Below are 22,435 nucleotides of genomic sequence, written 5' to 3'. Positions count from 1 at the left end.
GCAATGTCTCGTCATATGAATATCATGTATAAGCGCAATTCCCAGAAGCGTGCGAAGGATCAGCAGAAGTCCTTTTATTTTGACGCTACGTCTGGAATACCGCAGGGAAGTCACTTAGGACCGCTAATCTTCCTGCTCTATTTTAATAACGTGATAAAAGGACCACGGTTTCCTTACGCGGATGACCTCAAATTATATCTTCAAGTTCACACAATTGAAGACTGTCACTTTCTTCAACGTCAGCTAGATGTTTTTGCCGACTGGTGCCATCTGAACCGTATGGACGTTAATCCATCCAAATGCTCGATTATATCATTTTCGCGAAAAAAAAAAAAAACAAACTATACATTACAAATACGCTTTGCTAGGAACTGATATCGAGCGCGTAAACCAAGTTAGAGACTTGGGGGTGTTTTTGGATTCCCAGCTCACTTTCAAGCCTCACATTTCGTTCACTGTCGACAAAGCCTCTAGAGTTCTGGGATTCATCTTCAGGACCGCTAAACAACAGGAGGGGGGGGAGGTTGGCTAATGTCCACGGTCCATACAATTTTTTTAGAATTTATATAGGCAGTGCTCGACAAAAATTCATAGCTAAGACACATTCGTTATCCAGGTTTCAAACCTAATCAAATTGATGTGTTGGTAAAATTTACATACACTTATTCAATTCTATTACATTCTATCTTTGCCCAAAATGTTGAAAAAATGAGAATTAGGTGAAAAGGTTAACTGTAAAATATTTAACACTCACGTAGTTTCTCCAGATTTCCGGGCGCGGTTTGAATTTGTTGTGCTTTCACGACACCATTACCTACCATTAGCTAAGTCGAATTGTTGACTGTATCATCATAACCATGCTTGTTTAGCTGCTCCTTTTATCTATATTCTTCAAAACTCCGCGTAGGTGTCATTTCTTTCAATCTATCGAAGAAGAAAAAAACGTTAAACATCATCGGGATCGCGATGCGAACTTCTAATTTTGGAACAATGTTTCTTTATTTAGCAGTTGTCACATTTGCAGGAATTACGATTACTTAGTATGTACAAAAAATTGCGGAGCAAATACTTACTTACGATATCGGCGTGGATTTCTCAACGAAGAGAAAGCCCGTCTTGTTCTATTGACTTACGTTTTGTTTTGTGTGTGTGTGTGTGTGTCTGTGTGGTGCAGCCCATGCAGTAACCACCCCCCGAACCTGCGCCGGATCATCACGGAATACAGTAAGAGTTAAATTAATTATTGGCTAGAGCTTGAGAGTAGCATTTCTGTTTTTGGGATGTCTGCCATTCAAACCGGTCTCGAGGGCGCTTTCCGACTGGGTGGGGGCGGAGGTGGTGCCCGCATCCTACTGCACTGGGACGAAGCGAGTACCGTACCGGCGGCTACCGATTCGATCAGATTGTGGTGCCCTGGGATGATTCCGCCGCCGACCGTTGCGGTGTTGGACGATTCGTCCTCATCTTCATCGGACGAAACCGAGTTCGCGTCCGAGTTGGACGGCGTAGGCGAGGGTGGCGAGAGGGTTTCCTGCTCCTGCAGCATCGTGCGGAACTCCTGAATCGACTCGTTCAGGGCCCACAACTGGGAGAGCAGCGACAGATCCAGCTGTCTTAAGCCGTACTGAAAGGATAGAAGAGACAGAAAAAGTGTTGTAGTAATCATAATCATTAGCAACATCAACTACTTTATCAAAAAAAAAAATCGCAGTGGAAACCGTTACTTCCTACAGAGATAATTTTCCCATTGTGAGGATTGTAATTACACACTATTTAGAGTTGATGTAATGAATTTGTACAACATTTTAATTGCTTTCCATGGCATGATGACTTGCCACGATAACCATCAACAAGAACAGGGCATCTGGCTACCGTTGACAATCGGAATTATGGTACATTTTTTCTCTGTCTGATAGAACAGTTATGTGACCATTATCATTTACCGTTTATTATGTTATTCAATTTTTACCTTTCGAATGCCGAGAGTCGCACCATTAGGGGGATCGTATTGTACAAAAAGAATGAAATACAGGAAGCACAAATGCCACCTAGAAGAGATAACATTAAAAAGCTTGTCCGGTGGGAATTCTGCCACCAGTAGAAGCTTGTCTGAACTGTTAGCAGTCAACAAATCACAGTAACTAATTACCTCCAAAGGAGTCGTAAAATAAGCGTGTGATGATTTTCTCGAACTAATGAAGCTGTCTTTCATTACCATAGACACGAGTGTAAAGCAAATGAGTTTATTATGATCCACGAAGCGAGAAAGGTATTAATTCCAAACAGTAAGTGCAGACTACGCTTCCAGGCAATAAATCTGTTATATAACACATTTCACCAAATCCATCCTCTAAACGACGAATTATTTTTCAATCAACCACCAACTAGAAAGCGCATTGAAATCGGTACTACGGCGATAATATCTAGGCTGCGGCACGAGATGGCTTGAACTTAGCTGCCGTTTGTAGACGCCATCAGCGCCGTTAATTCCCCGTCCGGCCTTTCGCCGCTTTCAATTAGTATTATCTCCGATAAACAACCGGCGGCCGTCAATTGTGCGGGATTGTCGCTATAATAACTCTCACTCGAACGTCCGACCGACGCCCGACACATGCAACTGGAAATTGCAAACGGATTTCAATCAAATACCAGTTGCTGCTGCTGCTATTTGCTGGTAGCGCGAAAAAAAAAACAAACGCAAATTTAAACGTGATTTAGTGACTTTCGTTGCAGTCAGCCGCGACGCCAGTGCAGCTGGCCAGCCAGTGGGAAGTCAAGCTCCTCAGCGAGAGAGGAAAATGTTACAAAGTGTTTAATCCCATTCAACCGTACCGAAATGTCACACTTCAAGTAGTTTTATTGAGGAAATAGCGCAAGCTTAGGGAAGAAAACCCCGGAGGGTGGCGCGAGGAACACGATGGAGCGATCGAGTTCGATTCAAATATGAAAACGCTTTGCTCGGGCCGGGGAAGAAAAAATGTCTTATTTTGCTGCTTACATGCGCTGCATACAAAGCCATTCCGGTCCGATTGATCGACACGGGAGCAGGAAAATTGCAAATTACATAAAAAAGCACTTTTTCTTGCTTTTATTTGTGACTCTAATCTGTTTGCGCTGATTATGAAGATTTATTATGAAGAACTTTTCCGCTGAGAAAGGTGATAGTGGCTTGAAAGCTAAGCAGCTTGATTTGTTCACTTATTGTGGAGCATAGTTTTGAGAATTGGCGAATTGATTGGTCAAGAGTCAATAATTTTTATTGTATAGTAAAAAGCAAGAGCAAACATCAAACAAGTCGAAGAAACTCAAGTCACGGGGTGGCGTATGAATTGCAAAATCCACCCAAAATTCACCAAAATCCATATAAAGAAAAGAGTGAATCCCACCTGCGAATGAAGATCATACAATCTTAACAAACGATTTGATACAGAAATATGTTTTAAAAAATAGCGCGTAACAACCGATTTTTTATAGAAATCCCTATTAAACAACATAAAAACCGCGTTTAAAACGATTTTGGTGTGTTGCGGAACATAAGTGACAAATATGATAGAAATGACACAAAAGATAAAAAATGAAAGAAATTAGGAAAATGACAACTGTTTGCGCGCGTAATTACTATATTTTCACACCTCGATTTATTACAAAAAAGACTACAGTATATAGACATTAGGGTGGGGAAAATGATCGATTTTCCAGAACCAAGTTTTTTTGGTTCCTTTTGAGGTCCCATACAACCCCAAACTTACTTGAAGTCGATTGGTTTTGTCTCCGCTTGGCGCATTGCATTTCAAATTTGTATGAAAATTCGTATGGGAAAACCTACTTTTTTGCATTTACCTATCTAGAGAGCTCAATAATGCTCTAATAATGCACTACATTATGTTAAAGTATAGTATTTTAGATGCCTAACAACTTTGCAGAAGACACTGAAGAGCTAGAATGTCCCTAAGAAGAGCTATAGCTGTTCAAAGTTGAGTATGTCGATTTAAATGCAAAAATCTTGTTTTCTGCCAACATTACCAATGTACCGGCGTCAGTTGGATTCCCATCAGAAGTAACCTGTCGTAACGAGTTTATACACTCAGCTGGACCAAGCAAACAAATTTAGGTCAATATTCTAGGCGTAAATAGAATCTACAACGTGTTTCAGAGGTACACTGGCTGTGTTGGCAGAAAAAATGATTTGCAACATAAATTTCGACATACTCAACTTGAAAAAGCTCTAGTATTTTTTTGGCACACCCTAGCTCTTTAGTGTCTTTGGCCAAGTTGTTAGGCATCAAAAAACCTACCATATGAAGTTATGAAACCAATGGTTTGAGCCATTTTGAGATCTTTAAAATGGAAAATGCAAAAAAGTTGGTTTTTCCATACAAATCTCCATATGAATTTAAAATGCAATGCGCCAAACGGAGACAAAACCAATCGACTTCCAATATATTCAGGATTGTTTGGGGCCCCAAATAGAACAAAAAAAAACTTGGTTCTGGATTTCTGCTATCAAATTTCCTCTTTTCCATATAACGATTCCCCACCCTAATAGACATGATTGAAAGCATAAAAATGACATAAATAACAAAAATATCAAAAATAACAAACATGACAAAGATGATACAAATGATAGCAAAGCAAAACCTTGGTGCTACATTTCGATTCGGAACTTGACCTTCTGTTTATTTAAACACAGACTTCGCAGCCGACTGTTCAGTGTACCGGACAATTGCGGGGCTAGCGCTACGATCCTACTGACACTAACAGTCTCTCCCACGACGAGACTCGAACCTACGACGACTGGCTTGTTAGGCCAGCATCGTACCTCGAGACCATCTGGGAGATAAAAGTGATACAAGTGATAGCAGTGACGATAAGGCGAGACGTAATAAAAATAATAAAAATTACAGAAATGGAAAAAATAGCAAAACAACAAAATGACAAACGTTGTATCATAATAAAAAAATGATAAAAAGACAAACATAATGAAAATGATGAAAATGAAAAAAAAGAAAAACTTGACAAACATGATAGAAGTGAAATGATGAACATAATAAATATGTCAAATATCTAAAGAGCGATAAAAATATCAGAAACAATAAATATGACAAACATAACAAAATTTCAAAGTGATGATAACAGAAATTGCAAAATAAAGGCAAAGATGATAGAAGAAATAACAAAAATAACCAAATTGACAAAAAAGGCGCTAGGGAGAAACAAGACAAAATGCCAATAGTAATATAAATGGCAAACATGACCAAAATGATTCAAAAAAGCAAATGACAAAATGGAATTGAAAAAAATTACAAAAATTAAAAGTAGGTATAAATGACAAGCATGGCAAAAGATGTCGAAGCAACAAAGATGACAAAAAATAAATACATGACGAAAAAGATAAAAACGACAAAACTAACCGGAACAACAACTTTAAAAAAGGACAAAATTATGAATATGACAGGAATGACAGACATATTAAATTTAACCAACATGACAGAAATGTTAAAACTGACAATGCATTACCCACAAACAGGCTTGTTATTCTCCTCAATGTGTGGAAGGAATGAATATTAACCACTCACTTTTCGCCCATCACGAGCGCTGTGTGTAGCAATTTTTTGCACCACATTTCTTTCTCCTGCTTTGCTGACTGAAACAAGAGTGGTGAATCACTCCAGTGAGCCTACACAGAAGTACACCACAGTGCGCACTGCTGAGATAGCAATACAAGAGCTTACGTGCGTAACGAGCGACCGGTTTTTCTAGTTTTGAGATGCAAAGCATAGAATGTAATCTAAACTACTTTTCAGCACTGCAGTGATTTTTATTGTGTAATTACTGTGCGTAATTACTAAATCACTGCGTGTGAGAAAGGTGTGAGAAAGTTCATAATCTCTCTGTAAAGATATTTCAGATTTTACCGGTGTTTTTTGCGAGCTGCACAGATACACACGATTTGCTGCGCTCTCCATGCAAATGTGTCACTTTATGCACCAGAGTTTTCGCAGTGAAAGATGTTCTCCTACACGCTAGTGAAGAGAAACGACTAACCGGACCACAAGAACTTCAAAAATGACAAAAAAAGGCGAAAGTGGCGGAGATAAATATGAATGTTATGGCAAAAATGGCAAACATGATCAAAATTATAAAAAGGCAAAAATGGCAAACATAATGAGACTGAAAGAAAGAACAAAAATGAAAAAATGCAGAAATGACAAAAATAAACTTGGATAAAAATGATAGACATGACAAAAATGACACACATAATAAAATTGATTGAGACAACAGAAATGTTCTGAACTGACAGTTCCTTAACAAATACGAAAAAATGACAAAATTGACCAAGCTTGAAAAAAATGACGAACATCACAGATATGACAAAAGCAGCGAAACTAACCAAAAAGACAAAAGTTTTTGACATGATAAAATCCTTAAAATGGCATAAATAACAAAAATCACATAAAAAATAAGCATGACAGTGACAAAAAAGAAAAAACATAACAAAACGACAGAAACGAAAAAATGAACAAACAACAAAATAACAAACATAATAGAAATTATGAAAAAAAGTTCTTCTTTATACTTCTTTTCATGATTTTTCAAAACGTCAAGCATAAAAAAATGATGATACATAATGACAAAAATGAAAAACCTGGCAAAGATGATAAAAATGACAAAAATGGTAAAAAAGGTAACATGTCAAACATGATGAACATGATAAAATTGATAAAAAATGGTAAACATGAGAAACAATACAAACATAGTAAATTTAAAAGACAACAAATACGATGATTGCAGTAATCACAAAAGAATGACAAACGTGACAAAAGTTGAAGATGTCAAACGTTACAACAACGATTTTTTGGCAAAAGAGTGACAAACACGACAATTTAAAATCAATAATATAAATAGAACACATGACCAAAATAGTTAAAAGACGCAAAGGCGACATCCATAAATTAACACAAATAAAAACAATTTTTGGACCACCGCCCCCACCCCCTATTGTAACGAAACGTAACGCCAACACCTACCCCCTAATAAACATTACGTAACTCAATAGAAGAATTTGCTTAATGAAAATGCTGGTTTTTTGTTTGGTTTTTCTGTCCAATGTTTTTTGTTGCGTGCTAATCTTACCTAGAACCCCCCCCCCCACCCTATATAACAGATCGTTACACTCAAGTATACTCCCCCTTCCCCTATGAGAGTTACGTAATTCATACCGCCAAATGATAAACATGGCAAAAATTATTAAAACCACAAATCACGACAAAAATTATATTTTTTATTAAAATGATAAAAAGAAAAAACGACGACCTTGGAAAACAGACAGAAATATTTAAACAGACAAACAGAAATGATAAACAGAAAAACAGACAGAAATGGGAAATGTGAAAAAAATGAAACATAATTAAACTAACTAAAATGACAGGAATGCCAGAATCATAATATGACAAAGTTGACAAAAATGATCAAAATAGCAAACTTGCAAAACTAGCAGAAATGTCGAACAAGACAATAAAAGATATGATGAAAATGGCATCATTAACAAGAATCACACACATGACAAAAACGCAACACAATAATAATGATAAATTAAAATGAAAAAATCACAAAACAACAAACATTATAAGCATGGTAGAGATGACAGAAATAACAAACAATGATTATAAATTTAAAAACACAAAAAGGTAAAATTGAGAAAAAGACAGACATAATAAAAACAACAAATACAAAAAAATGACAAACAATAGAATAACCAAACGACTAAAAATGGCATTTGACATGACAAAACCGACAAATATGACAAAAAATAATATTCGAGACAAAGATGATGAAAGGAACAGAAATGATAGATATGACAAAAATAGAAAAAATTACAGAGGATAAAAAATAGTGAAATTGCCTATATGACAAAACATACCAAACATAACCAGAACTTAAACATGACAGAAAAACAAACTTGATAAAAATAACAAAAATTCAAAAATAAGCCAAATGAAAAACATGATAAAAAACAATGATATCAAAAAACTGTACCATGATAAAACTAGCAAAAAATGCGGAGATGACAAGAAAGATGAAAAAACATAAATGACATAACATAACAAAAATTTTAACAATGAAAGTAAGTGCAAAATTTACATAAAATATAACAAACATGACAAAACAACCAATATAGTAAAAATGATTAAAGTAAAAAAAAAAATAACAAACATGACTAACTTGACAAAAAGGAGAATAATGACAAATAAGAAAAAATAGCTAAGCTGACATAAAGAACGAGAAAGATAAAAATGGCAAAAATAACAGAATTCACTAAATAAATAAATATGATAAAAATAAAAAACATAATATATACTATAAAAATGACGTATGAAAAAAGCAACAAACATTATAAAATATACAGGTATGAAAAACATGGTAAAAGTGACAAAAAGCAAACTTGTTAACGGATACAAAACGATTAAAATGAAAAAAAATATAAAAAATCACAAAATTGATAAAAATACAAGGATGACAATTCCAAAAATCACAAAAAGTAACAAACATTATAAGCATGATAAACATGACAACAATAACAAAGAACAATTATGTATAAAAGAGACAGAAACATAAAATTGACGAAACCTAAAACATAAAAAATTTTGGAAACGATGAAAATAGCAAAAATGATGAAAATAACATACAAAAATAACAGAATAAAAAATGATAAACATAATAAAAATGACAAAGAAGAAAAGAATAAAAAAGTCAAAAAATAACGTATGGCATGACAAAAATAATCAATATGACAAAGATAATAAAAAAATAGAAATTATTAAAAGACAAATAATGGCGAGAATCGTAAAATCGGCAATAATGACAATAAATAACAAACATGTCAAGCATTACAGAAAAACAAAATTGATCAAAAACCCCAAAAAATACAAAAATGACCAGAATAATGATCAAGGTAAAAATAATAGATAACGAAAAAGCCAAACATGACAAAACTAACAAAAAAAAATGCGGAAATTACAAAATATAATAAAAACATAAATGACAAAATATGGCAGTTATTGCCAAATATACAAAATTATGACAAATGAATGTAATATGGCAAAATTGATAAAAAATGACAAACAAAATAACAATACCCCCCGCTCTGTGGGACCCCCCTGTTTATTGCAAAGTCACGCATTTTTTGTTCAATTTTTTTTTCTTTTTCTTACAATTCATAGACGTTAGATTTCCAAAAAATACTGATATTTGATATTTGAAGAAAATAAACCAAGGAATCTAGAAAAAATATAAGTTTTGACCGGAAGTGTTGCCAGATAAATTATTACAATTTATAGACGTAAGACACCCGGAAAATAGTGATAGGTGAACTTTGAAGAAAATGAACCAAGGAATCCAGAAAAAATATTATTTTTGACCGGAAGTGTTGCTAGATAGACTATTTTTGTATTTTAAAACTAAATTGGCATTTTTCGGCAAATGCAGCTAATTTTATTTCAAATTTGAAGGTTTCATCGTATTTCTTGGAAAATTTTACGTGAGAAACACTTATCATCCCGTGGTAATATGAGCCAATCTCGAGATATAACATTTTTACGAAAATAGTTCTGAATTTCGAAATTAATTTTTCGTAAAAATGTTATATCTCAAGATTGGCTCATATTATCACGGAGTGGTAAGTGCTTCTTACGTAAAATTTTCTGAGAAACACGATGAAACCATCAAATCTAAAATAAAATTAGCTGCATTGGCCGAAAAATGCAAATTAATTTTAAAATACAAAAATGATCTATCTGGCAACACTTTCGGGCAAAAATAATATTTTTTCTGGATTCCTTGGTTTATTTTCCTCAAAATTAACCTATCACTATTTTTCGGGTGTCTTACGTCTATAAATTATAAAATAAAATAATTACGAAATTTACAACTTTTTTCGTAAAAATGTTATATCTCGAGATTGGCTCATATTACCTCGGGATGATAGTTATTTCTTATGTAAAATTTTCCAAGCAACACGATTAAATTATCAAATTTAAATTAAAAAGGCTGCATTTGCCGAAAAATGTAAATTTAGTTTTCAAATACAAAAATAATTTATCTGGCAACACTTTCGGTCAAAAATTATGTTTTTTCTGAATTCCTTGGTTGATTTTCTTCAAAAATCATCTATCAGTATTTTTCAGACATCTTATGTCTATGAATTGTAAGAAAAAGAAAAAAGAGATTTTTGACAAAAATTGCGCGACTTTGCAATAAAGAGGGGGTCCTGGAGAGCGGGGGGTAATCCAATCGACACCAAAATGGGGATTTTTCCAAAGAGACAGTAGGTGAATAATTCTTCCAATTTTGAACAAAATCTGTGATGGTCGTGTCCAAGTGGCATGTACACTTCGTATGGAATGACCCTTATATAATAATAAAAACTAAAAACAGTAAAAATTATAAAAAAATATAAATAAGATATGGCCAATCTCGAGATATAACAAGTTTACGAAAAATGTTGTAAATTTCGTAATTATTTTACATTATAATTTATATACGTAAGACACCGGAAAAATAGTGATAGGTGAATTTTGAGGAAAATAAACCAAGAATCCAGAAAAAATATTATTTCTGCCCGAAAGTGTTGCCAGATAGATTAATTTTGTATTTTTAAAATTAAATTTTCATTTTTCGGCCAATGCAGCTAATTTTATTTTGAATTTGGTGGTCTCATCGTGTTTCTCAGAAAATTTTACGTAAGAAACACTTACCACTCCGTGGTAGAATGAGCCAAACTTAGGATATAACATTTTTACGAAAAATTGATTACGAAATTCAGAACTATTTTCGTAAAAATGCTATATCTTGAAATTGGCTCATATTACCAAGGAGTGAGAAGTGTTTCTTACGTAAAATTTTCCAAGAAATGCGATAAAACCATCAAATTTGAAATAAAATTAGAGGCATTTGCCGAAAAATGCAAATTAAGTTTTAAAATACAAAAGTAATCAATCTGACAACACTTCCGGTCAAAAATAATATTTTTTCTGGATTTTTTGGTTTATTTTCATCAAAATTCACTTATCACTATTTTCCGGGTGTCTTACGTCTATAAATTGTAAAAAAAATCAAGTACGAAGTTCACAACTTTTTTCGTAAAAATGTTATATCTCGAGATTGGCTCTTAATACCTCGGGATGATAGTTGTTTCTTATGTGAAATTTTTCAAGGAACACGATGAAATCATCAAATTTGAAATAAAATGGCTGCATTTGCCGAAAAATGTAAATTTAGTTTTCAAATACAAAAATAATTTATCTGGCAACACTTCCGGTCAGAAAATATATTTTTTCTGGATTCCTTGGTTTATTTTCTTCAAAAATCATCTATCAGTATTTTTCGGACATCTAACGTCTATGAATTGTAAGAAAAAGAAAAAAGAGATTTTGAATAAAAAATGCGTGACTTTGCAATAAACAGGGGGTCCCACAGAGCGGGGGGTACTCCAATCGACACCAAATTTGGGATTTTTCCAAAGTGACAATAGATAAATAATACTCCCAACTTTGAGCAAAATCTGTGATGGTCGTGTCCAAGTTTGTGCTTTTTCGTGGTCACTTCGTATGGAATGACCCATATGTTAATAATGTCAAACATTTCACAAAATAAAACAAAAATTTTTCCAGTGCAAAAATTTCTAAATCAACATTAAATTTTGATTTTCAAAAAAAAAGAGTTGAATTTCTTCCTATTTTTTTTTTTTTAAGAAAGCTGAAGTAATAACAAAACTTTTGGTGAAAATTTCAGGATGGAGAAATGAAAAAAATTATCAGTTTCGTCCTTTTTAAAAATATTTATATTCTAATGATGTTCAATGATTCGCAAAATTATTTTAAATCAAAAAGCTCGTGATGTTTTACTTCGTAAATTCATTCGTTTTTAAGTTATTATGGTTCTAAGTTGAGGAAAACAAAAAAACATTTAATAATACAATAAATCGAAAAAGGGCTCAATTTTTTTTCTTTATTTTAACTTGAAACTTGTGATTATTATTCCAAAACACATTTATTTAAAAAAGCATCAACATTTGAAAGAAATTCCCTTACAGTTTAGCCAATAGCGTCTTTTGAAACTCTGAAGAGCGTTCCGATAATTATAAATACACTTACGATCAACCGTCATTTCGAATAACGTGCAGTATTCAACCAAACGTTGGCTGCGTCCTGTTGTTTACATCCAAAAGAAACAGATGCTGTCATTTTTTCTAACATTTAGTGCGAAATTTTGAAAATGCGTTGCCTTGCTTCCGAGCAAAGAAAGCGAATTGTGCACAAATGGGGCACCGTGAGTGGTCTTTCTATAAGCAAACTAGCCAGAGAAGAAGGTATAGGTGTCGGAGCAGTTCAAACCGCATTGCGGAAGTATTGTGAAGAGTGCACATTTACTGACGCCCCAAGACGTGGTAGAAAACCCGGGCCTGTTGATCCCACAATGGACAAAAAGCTTAAGGAATATTACAAGCGGCATCCTTCAGTATCAGTACGAGATGTGGCGAGAAAGCTTGGAACCTCGGCGAGTAACGTTATGCGTGCCAAGGGAAGAATGGGTCTGCAGACCCGTCGGAAGCAGAAGCAGCCAAAACGAAATCCAAAACAAGCTGAATCTGTGAAACCGAGAGCTCGTAACTTTATGACAAACTTCTGACCAAAAAATAGGGTCTGTTATCATGGATGACGAAACCTACATAAAACTGGACTATAAGACTCTGCCAGGACCGCAATTTTATACATCACCGAAGGGAAAGGATGTCCCTGGATCAGTGAAAGCCATTTACACCGAAAAATTCGGCAAGAAGGTAATGCTTTGGCAGGCCATTTGTTAATGTGGGAAAATATCTCGTCCATTCATTACGAATTACGAATCTTTTGACCCGATCTTGCTTCCTGCCATTACTCTAAGGATGCACTAGGGTGGTATAAAACAAATAATGTCACATGTGTCCCAAAGGAGATGAATCCTCCAAACTGCCCTGAAATTCGCCCTATAGAAACTGCTGGGCTTTGACCAAGGCAAAGCTGAGTAAATATGTCAAACCAGCGGACAATGTTGAAAAATTTAAAAAAGATTGGCTTGAAGGTGTAAAAATGATAGGAGAACACACTGTGCAAAAGCTTATGAGTAGTGTTAAGAGAAAAGTTAGAGAACTCCCGTATCCTACGAAAAATAATCCCAACTTGAATTGAAACTGGAAAGAAAACACTTATTATCTATATTTCAGAATAAAATGACCCGAAAAATCCTGTATTTTTTGTTTTATTCAAGAAAGAAGATGTATTTATAATTTTCGGAACAGTCTATAAAACTTTACTGAGAAATTCAGATTGAAAAAAATAGAGCAACTGTCTTCATTGCCACCCTCAGTGAAATTGCTCTTCTTCAGTCAATACAAGAACTACAAAAAAGTTGTCTTCTACTAAGTTGCTTGAAATCAAGTGATCTATAACTTCACCGAAAATAGTATGACATTTTTCCGCAGATAAAAATTAAGGTTGTTTTATTGCGCTGATTCCAAGAACTCGCTAATTTCCACTTCAATTCACATGTAGAGCTGTACTTATAAGAAGCAACTTCCCTATAGAGGGTATGGCTCTAATATCACAAAATTGTATCGAAAACTCCATTTCAACCGACCATTTAGTTCTGTATTACTGTGCATTGTGAGCAAGAAAAAAATCGTTTAGTGTTCATCTTTCACTCTTTCAGATGGCTCTTGCACAATTTTTCTGAATATTGATGCGACAAGCAGTTTCTGTGACATAATAAACTTTCAATGCATTAGTGGTTTTTGAGGGCATCTATTGAAATTTTTTTCTTTATCTAGGAATTTATAATGTGTTTTTTTCCTTCAGAACTACATTTGCAATTTTTATTATTATATTTGTTAGAGCTATTCCGCATAACCTCTTCCGGAAGAGCAGAAAAAACAGAAACTTGTTTTTTTTTGCTCCAGAACAATGAAGGTTGTCGTGACTAGTATAGACCATCAAGCAAAGTAATAGAAATATCGACTACTGAGGATTGGTTTCTATGGGAAATCAATGAGACTCAAAATATCATCCAGTAAGAAAATAAATTGGTATATTGACTCGTGAGAGTTTGAATGCATTCAAAATAACTTTAAATTATTCTGAAGCTTCGTAGTATTGTTATTATTTATTGCCATCTGACACAGAAATTATGCATTTCTAATCCATGCCTGCCATTCGCTTTATACCTTCTCAATTGATTCTCGTCACTTACTAATCTGCTCACGACTTCGTAAATACCCAGGATTTCACTTACTCAAGGTAGAGCTTTCCCTTCAAGGGCCACGAAACTTCCATCCCAATTTGCATTCATAAATGCTACAGTCAATTAAACCAAGCCTCGAACGTTTTCAGTTGATGACATTTGATGTGCATGTGTGTGTAGGTGACCGATTGTTAACACTTTCGCCATTCGCCAGCAGTAGCGGGAGTGCGCAGTTGGCAGCCACCAGTTGTTGATTCGAAGCAAATGTCAATGGAATGTTTCGCAGACAATCAAGCGTACTTTTACCGCAAATTGAATTATGCTAGTGCCGAACTGCGTCTGTCGGGCTAATTGAATTATCACCGCGGTGTGATGGATGGGTTTCTGGTGCCTTTGGTCTTGGATTGCTCAATTTCTCCGGCTATCGCGCTCGCTCGCCCGCTCGCCAAACTGTTAACGTGTACATGAGGAAGTAATGGCCGAATAGATTAAGTCTCTCGACACTAATGATGACAGAAGCGATGACATTTCGATTTGGTACGGTTGTCCTCAAAGCCGGATTCGCTGGGTGGAAGTATAAATGACCGTGTGTTACATTGTTGCACGCGTTCGGCGCTTGCCCCCAGTGCGACAACAAGAAGGATGAACTTGCAACAAACTCACCCCGGCAGCATTTGGGCCATTATTCATCTGAATGTAAATGAAATGCCAGTGAGCTGAGTATATACCGGTAGATTTATGATCAGGTTCGAGTGATCAAATACCGTGTCGCCCGCAGGCAGAGGTAGCTTTTTCTGCTTCTGCTGTTGCAATGGCTGCTGCCTCTATCGGAGTTTGTGTTTTCGAACGAAAAAAAAGTACTGCATAAACAGCGCGTTAATTCACCTGCCACGGTGAAAAAACATGCCTCGCGACATATCTTGATAACGCGAGTGGCAACAAATAGCCCAGTTAGAGCTAAAAGTCGAACGCAAAATTTGTTAAGAAATGGTAAACGAGTTGACTATTTATGATGCAAGGTCAAAAACGTATTGTAAAAAAAAAGGTTGCAGCTATTGACTCTTGTTATTGAACTGAGCTTTAATGAATCTCACCTCGGTACCGGCGACAATTAAAATTACATCAACAGTACCACACAGGCCACCGAGTACCGAGTGGCCGCAGAACGAGATGCTCTTGATACCCCATGTTCAAGGCCACACGCGGGCGTGTTTTCAGTTTGATAATTGAAATGAGGCTACACAAATAAGAAGCAAAATTTTAAAAAAAATCAACATGCTCTGCACTTAAAAAGCATCTCATTGGCTAGCGAGGCAGCAACAGCAGCCAGCAGCCAAAACAGCAATAACGAAGAAATGAAAATAATGACTCATTACCGCATTATTATCGCCATCAGTCTCGGCGTGTCTATGCTTTCGCATCATGTGCGGACTTTACGGATCCCCGTCCGGCAGCTGGCTGCCTCCAGCTGGCACTGACGGCTGAACGAAACGCCGCTGCTTTTAACTGCACTGACATTGACCTTGGGAATGCTAAAGGAGGAGCCAAGGTGCCGTTTATTTTGGAAAAAATAAAAATAAAAAAAATTCAATTGAATGCTCGATGCCTTGAGGACCACCAAACAAAGGTTTGAGTAACCATTTTTGTTCTCAGATTCCGGACCGGATTGAAGTCGAACCAAACCAAAACCAAACTCAGGTGGTTGTTCTGATTCCGGGACCGGAACGGGGTATTAAAACTCTGATTTACAATGAAGTTTACGACCATTTAAATCACTACGCGTTCTCTGCTTGAGAAATGATACCGATGAGCTGCAAGAAAGTGTGGGCGGAAAAAAATGCTATGAAAACTACTTGCAAAATATCAGAAAAGGTGTAAAGTAAAAAATTGAACCACAAAAATAAAACAGCCATTGTGTTACTTTCCCATCCATGAGATAAGCAGACGCAAAGCGAAACGGTGCACGAAATTTCCGAACCGCAGACAGTCAATTATTTAATCGATTAGAGTAAATTGTACCGTTCGGTTTTCCTCGCTTTGTTACTTTTTTCTCTTAAACGAATTGCTTTGGGCGTTTTTTTTTTTTTTTGTTTACGGTTGATCTCGCTGGAAAACAGGGTGAATGCCGCTGTCGATTGTGCGGTATGATTTAATTTGATTGACGCAATATAATCGATGGGCGGAATTGTTATTACGCCGTTTTGGACCATTCACACCGCCATGATTACACCGAAGCTGGACAGATTAACGGTATGTTTATCAAAACAATTGGGTTTTCTAACGGGCGAAACATGGCAATGAACCGTTCAACCAGTTTTAGCACTAATGAAGGTCCGAGGCAGACTGGAGCCATCTATCGATAATTTGAATTATGACACACTTCCTGCTCTCTGCTCTGCTCTACTCTAGCAGCGCTCTTTGAGGTTTACCGCGCTCCGATAGGAATTTCTCCACGGAGCTGGTATTGCACACCCACCGTTGCAGTTAATGGCCCTGCACAGCACGTAATAAATTAGCTAGATTCAGGCACGCTGCTGGTTGATACACAACCCTTTCGATAGAAGCTGAGATCTCTATGCGATGTTGATCTGACGGTGGAATTTAGTTTTTTTTTTGCGTTTCGCTGCGGAGCTGATAATTTGCATCGGAAATTGAAATGCATTTTGTCTAGGCGCGATGTCGTGATCAGCCGCTGGGAAGGTTAACAACATTCCTTGTTAACATGAACCTGTTCTCGAAGGGCGCTACCGGTTGACCGGGCCTGACGTCGTCAGTTTGCTCCTCCTCTTGCTGAGCGACAGAAACAATTGGGACATTTCAAGTTCACTTTCAGTGAGATTTTGTGCCCTTTGAAGAGATATTCTCGATCGATTTTTTTTCGCGAAAGAATTCGCTAGAGCTGAACTAGCGTGCACAAAAATACCGAACGAAAAGTACGAACCTCTGATGGAAATTCAGCTATTCAGAGTGTAAAAATAGCTGCAAAGTGGGGAAACTGGCTGGTTTTCTGTCGGCGCCAACAAATATGAAGAATTGAAGACATGCGCTGAAGGGCTTGTGCTTTTTCGTTATATCATTCATATTTGATTTATTTTAATGGATATTAGCTTCTCAAAGTTAATGAGTATGAGTAATTGCTAGAATTATTCTGGATTAATTTAATAGAGCATCAAACAGAGACATAAATAACTTTACTGTAATCTGAAATCATTTCGCTACATCTGAACGTTGATATACTTGAACAAGCATTAGTATTCTAGTTTATCTCTAAGATTTGAGTTACTGTTAAAGCTCCACGTTTGTTTCTGCTATATAAGTTATAAACTCAACTTTATGCGGACAATCGACGTTTTTCAATTGAAAAACAATCAACAAAATGACTATTACCCAACTAACGGTTATAGTGAATCATAAAAAAGGGTTATAATCCAAGCAAAATAAATGACTAAACATTGAAACTGTGAAATCATATCAAGCAACTGATGAAAATACCAGAAAATGTAAAAATGCCCTATATCAAAACTGTTAAAAAATTCAAAGACAAAAAATTCAAAACACAAAATTCAAAAAACATGTCAAAAGCTTGAGGCTTCTGAAAATGTCACAAAAGTGTCAAATATGAAAAAAATGACACAAATATGATCAATGTCAGATGTGTCGAAAATGTGAAAAGACTAAATAAATGTCAAAAACGCCAAGAAACGTGATGAAAAATTTTGATTTTTGTGTATATTAATTTGTTTTTTTTTTTATTTTTTAATAATTTTATTTATTTGTTTTAATTATTTTAAGTGTTTTAATTTTTGATTTTTTTGAATAAAAATTTCAAAACATGTTTTTTTATTTTTTTTTTCATTTATGAATTAATTAGGGCGCACGAAAAACTATTTTCCCTTTGCATAGATCTTTCAAATTTTCCACATGGGTTACTTCGCTTTGACAGACAGCCTTCCGTCTCTTCCCCCCAAACGTTACGTTTACTATAGATGTTCCGTTACGACATTTCAGTTTCAGACCAGCCATGTTTATTGGGCTCTAAGGGTCAAATAACTGAGTGCAATGCTGAACTGAACCATGCAAAATATTCTAAAAAAGCAACCCCACAAAAAAAATATATGGAAAAATTTCGAACAGTATTGAAAAAAGTGCAAAAGAGTGGGTTTGTAGCTTAAAAAAGTCATTTTTCCATAAATCACGTTTGGGCAACCTGAAAACAATTTTTTAGAAAGTCGAAATCTTCTGCAAAAATGCTATAAATAACATTATATTCCAATTTAGGGCTGAGCACCTTGACTTTTCCAACACCGATTTTTTTTTTTGGGACTTCCTATTGAACATCTCAAAAATATAAAAATTGACAAAATGGACAGAAATGTTATATATGCCGAAAATATCAAAAATTAAAAAATGTCAAGATTGCAAAAGTTTTACAAATGTTAAAAAAATTGAAAAGAATTGAGGGGAATGATATCAAATCGTCAAATTTTGTCAAATGTCACTTTAATTTTGAATTTTAGTGCAACGTAAGAACTCGCGAATAAATATTAAACAGGACACAAACACTTATGGTTCTTACAATGTGTATGTTTGTCAAATGTAAAAATAATTTTATGAAAAAAAGCATTCTTCTTTAAAAAAAAAACACACATTGAAAATTTAGATTTCCACTATATTATGCACAGGAAAAATTGATACGTAAAAAATTTTTAAACCCGAAATCCGCTAAAAATAGCTGGGAAAATCCCACAATTCGCGTTAAAACTCGCTTGAATTCCAAAAATTGCAATTCAAAATCTTGACGTCACCGGCATAGTGTTCTCGCCAATTACCTACTGGGAAGGTAATTTCCCCCAAAGCCAATATCAAATTACCCTCTACTATTGGGTACCGTGGAAGTTTTATACAAGCTTACCCTAGTCAAAGAGACGAAAAATAGATTCAGTTCATAAAGTAGTTCAAAACCCGTTGAAATTCTGTTATCTCCATATAAATCTTTTATTACCAAAAGACTTCTGCTCAATACTTTCGTAAAAAGAAACATGCTAACAAACAAAGAAAAAGTCAGTATCATCTAACTTTTGCGAATATTAAAAGAAACATGACAACAAAGATGTTGAAAATATAAAAAACGTCAAAAATTTTAGGCATGTTCGAAATGCAAAAAAGTCCTAATTATCAAAAAAGAGCAGTTTAAATCGCCAAAATTTATGAAAACTCTAATCCTGGAAAAAAAAATTGAAAAAGCTGACTATATTGGCATTGAAAACCCATTCGAATTTTAATATCTGCGTGAAAAAGTTTTTGATGATATCTGCTAAATTTAAAACATATAAAAATGTAGTCATGTCAGTCTGTCTGGTCCATGTGGACTTGGAAACTACTGAAACCGATCGATGTGATAATTTGTATGAAGGGGTTTTTGGGGCCGGGAGAGGTCCCCATACAAATGAAACCCAAATTTCTCCATGATTCAAGAATAGAACCAAATTTGGCATGTAGACGCAATAAATATTTCTGTGATAGATTGGCACCCTCCTTCCCTCTTCTTGGAAGGGTCGGCTCCTATACAAATGAACCAACAATTTCTGCATAATTTGGCATGCGGTGGGGAGGTTCTTGAGAGTAAAAAATATGTTTGTGGCAGTTTGAGACACCTTTATCCTTTGTAAGGAAAGGCTCTCATACAGATGAAACACAAATTTCTGCCTAACTCAAGAACTTATCAAGCAAATTGAACCGAATTTAGCATTCAGCTTAACACCCCTCCCTTCTCTGGAAGAGAGGGCTCTCATACAAATAAAACTTAAACAGCTGCATAAAAATTGGAAGTTTTAGGAACAAGAAATATTTCTGTGGTAGTCCCCCTGAAAGAGGGGACTCATACAAATGAAACACCAATTCCTGCATAACCTGAAAACTATTCAAGCAAATAGAACCAAATTTGGCATGCGGATGTTTCTGAGCGTAATAAATTTTTACATGGTGGTTCGATACCCCTTGTTCCTTTGGAAGGGAGGGGTCTCATACATATTAAACACAAATTTTTGCACAACCCGGGAACTAACCAAGCAAACAGAGCCAAATTTACCATGTGAAGGTTTTAAGAGCAAAAATTATTTCTATGGTAGTTTAACACCCCTCCCTTCTCTGGCAGAGAGTGCTCTCCTACAAATAAAACTCAAATAGCTGCATACCATAGAAACTTATCAAGCAAATAGAACCCAATTTGGCATGTGGAGAATTTTAGAAACAAGAAATATTTCTATGGTAGTTTGACACAAATAGAGCCAAATTTGGCATGTGGAGGTTTTGGGGCCAAAAAATATTTCCATGAAGACTCGACTCTCTCTTCTGGAAGGGGTGCATTTGCAGACTATAAACAAATCGCAGGGTCAATATATGGATGTATGTAGAATCAATTAAAATGTTTGAAATTATTCAAATAAAGAAAAACGGGCGAAACAAAATTTGCCGGGTCAGCTAGTATTTTTATTGAAAACATAGCGCAAAGTTAATTCCATGTGGGAATCAAGAGAGAAATAAAAACAGTCAATGACATTATTTCAAATCGTATAGACATATCTGCGTTACTATCACAACTCAGCATTTATACACCTTCACGACATCTTAGAACAAGAAAACTTTTTTCAGAAAAACAGTTCAGAACAAATGATGCAAAAAATGGTCCCATGAGTCGAATGATGCGTCAGAATAATCTACATTGTAAAACCATTGGCATAAAAATGTCGAAAGAACAAATTCAAAACTGTCTGAAATACACTAGAAATAATGCTTAGCACGTAAGAAGAACATTGTAAACACTATAAGTAGCAACAGTAATGAAATATTGTATGTAGTCTACATTTGCTTGATGAAATAAAAAAATTATACTTGAGAGATAAAATTAGAGAATATTAAAAAATCCACGAAAACTACTTTTCTTCTAAGTCTTCAATATCAAAAGAATGCTTGCTGAATATTATTATTGTCGCAAACTCTCCATACACGCTTTTCTATCAGAACACCAGTTTGGTTAAAGTTAGAAAAAAAAACGCTGCTATACTAGAAGACTCTGGTGCTTTGTTTCTATCGAGGTCAAAATTATCGGAATTAGCATTGGCCGGTACCGTATCGATACTTTCGTTGCCGATACGCCTGGAGATCTGAATATTGTTATTTTTGTCGAAATAAACGACGTCGGTATCGAGTACCTCTAAGGCTAATGACATACTGAGGCGTCAAATGAAGCGAAGCGTTGAGCGTATAACAAGCGGAATAAAAAGAAGCGTTGGGTGAAGCTTCCTATGACATACTGGAGCGAGCGTCGCAAATGCGTTGTGTTGTCATATTCCTAGATTCCAGCACCGGTTTTGTTTAAAGGAAATATGAATTCGTCCATTGAAGATTTGTTTGCTACTTCAAGCACGGTAAATCACCTTTTCCCGATAATATTTTCTATCCGAAAAATGACCTCTTTTTCTTTTTTAAAGATTTAAGACCAAAATAAAGCGAAATATAAAGCACCTGGCGATATCAGGTTTAGTCTGACATGGTATTACTGCACTAACATTTTATAAACATTTTAACATTTTCTAAACGAAAATGTATTCTATTTGCTTTTTTTTTTTCAATTACCGAACCAAAATAAAACAAATATAAAGCACCTGGCGATGAAAGATTTAGTCTGAACAAGGTATTACCGCGTACGTCTACGCGCGTCAAAACACTACTCGTTCTGTTTCGCCGCCTCTACCGACGCGTCGTTGCCGCTCGAGTATGACCGGTTTGAGCGTTTCATATAGACGTTCGAAGAAGTAGCTCGGACGCCTTTGCGACGCTTCTTGCTTCGCTTCATTTGACGCCTCAGTATGTCATTAGCCTAAGGCGATTTTCATGCTTCTTGCGAGAAAAATTCTCCCTTAATTGACAATACTGTCTATGCAGAGCTAAATCGGAAGTGCCGAGTCGCTCAACTGATAAGCATTTTGTGGTGAATCTCATAACATCCCAATAATTAGGTACTTAATGAAAATGCAGTATCCCAGATCTAAAACACAACCTGTTCCAGTTATGGATAGCGTGGTTAAAATGCGCTTACGTCTTTTTACGCCGGGGTTTTGTCCCGAATTGATGGTTGAGTGATTGATTGAGTATGAATAAG

At 35.5% G+C, this 22,435-nt stretch overlaps 1 protein-coding gene across 1 annotated transcript in view; it reads right to left on the bottom strand.

The window, feature by feature from the left end:
- Positions 1-950: 950 nt before the first annotated feature.
- Positions 951-22,435, bottom strand: part of LOC129731460 (uncharacterized) — a 104,391-nt gene continuing 82,906 nt past the window's right edge. The window contains exon 3 of the mRNA XM_055691472.1: positions 951-1,624. Within this exon, the coding sequence (XP_055547447.1) occupies positions 1,292-1,624 (333 nt within the window). The 3' untranslated portion in view covers positions 951-1,291. The remainder of the gene's footprint in view (positions 1,625-22,435) is intronic.

This window comes from Wyeomyia smithii, chromosome 3 (assembly GCF_029784165.1).
Source record: "Wyeomyia smithii strain HCP4-BCI-WySm-NY-G18 chromosome 3, ASM2978416v1, whole genome shotgun sequence".
Lineage (NCBI taxonomy): Eukaryota > Metazoa > Arthropoda > Insecta > Diptera > Culicidae > Wyeomyia > Wyeomyia smithii.
Note: the sequence above shows the minus strand (reverse complement) of the source record. Positions and strands in the feature narration are given on the sequence as shown.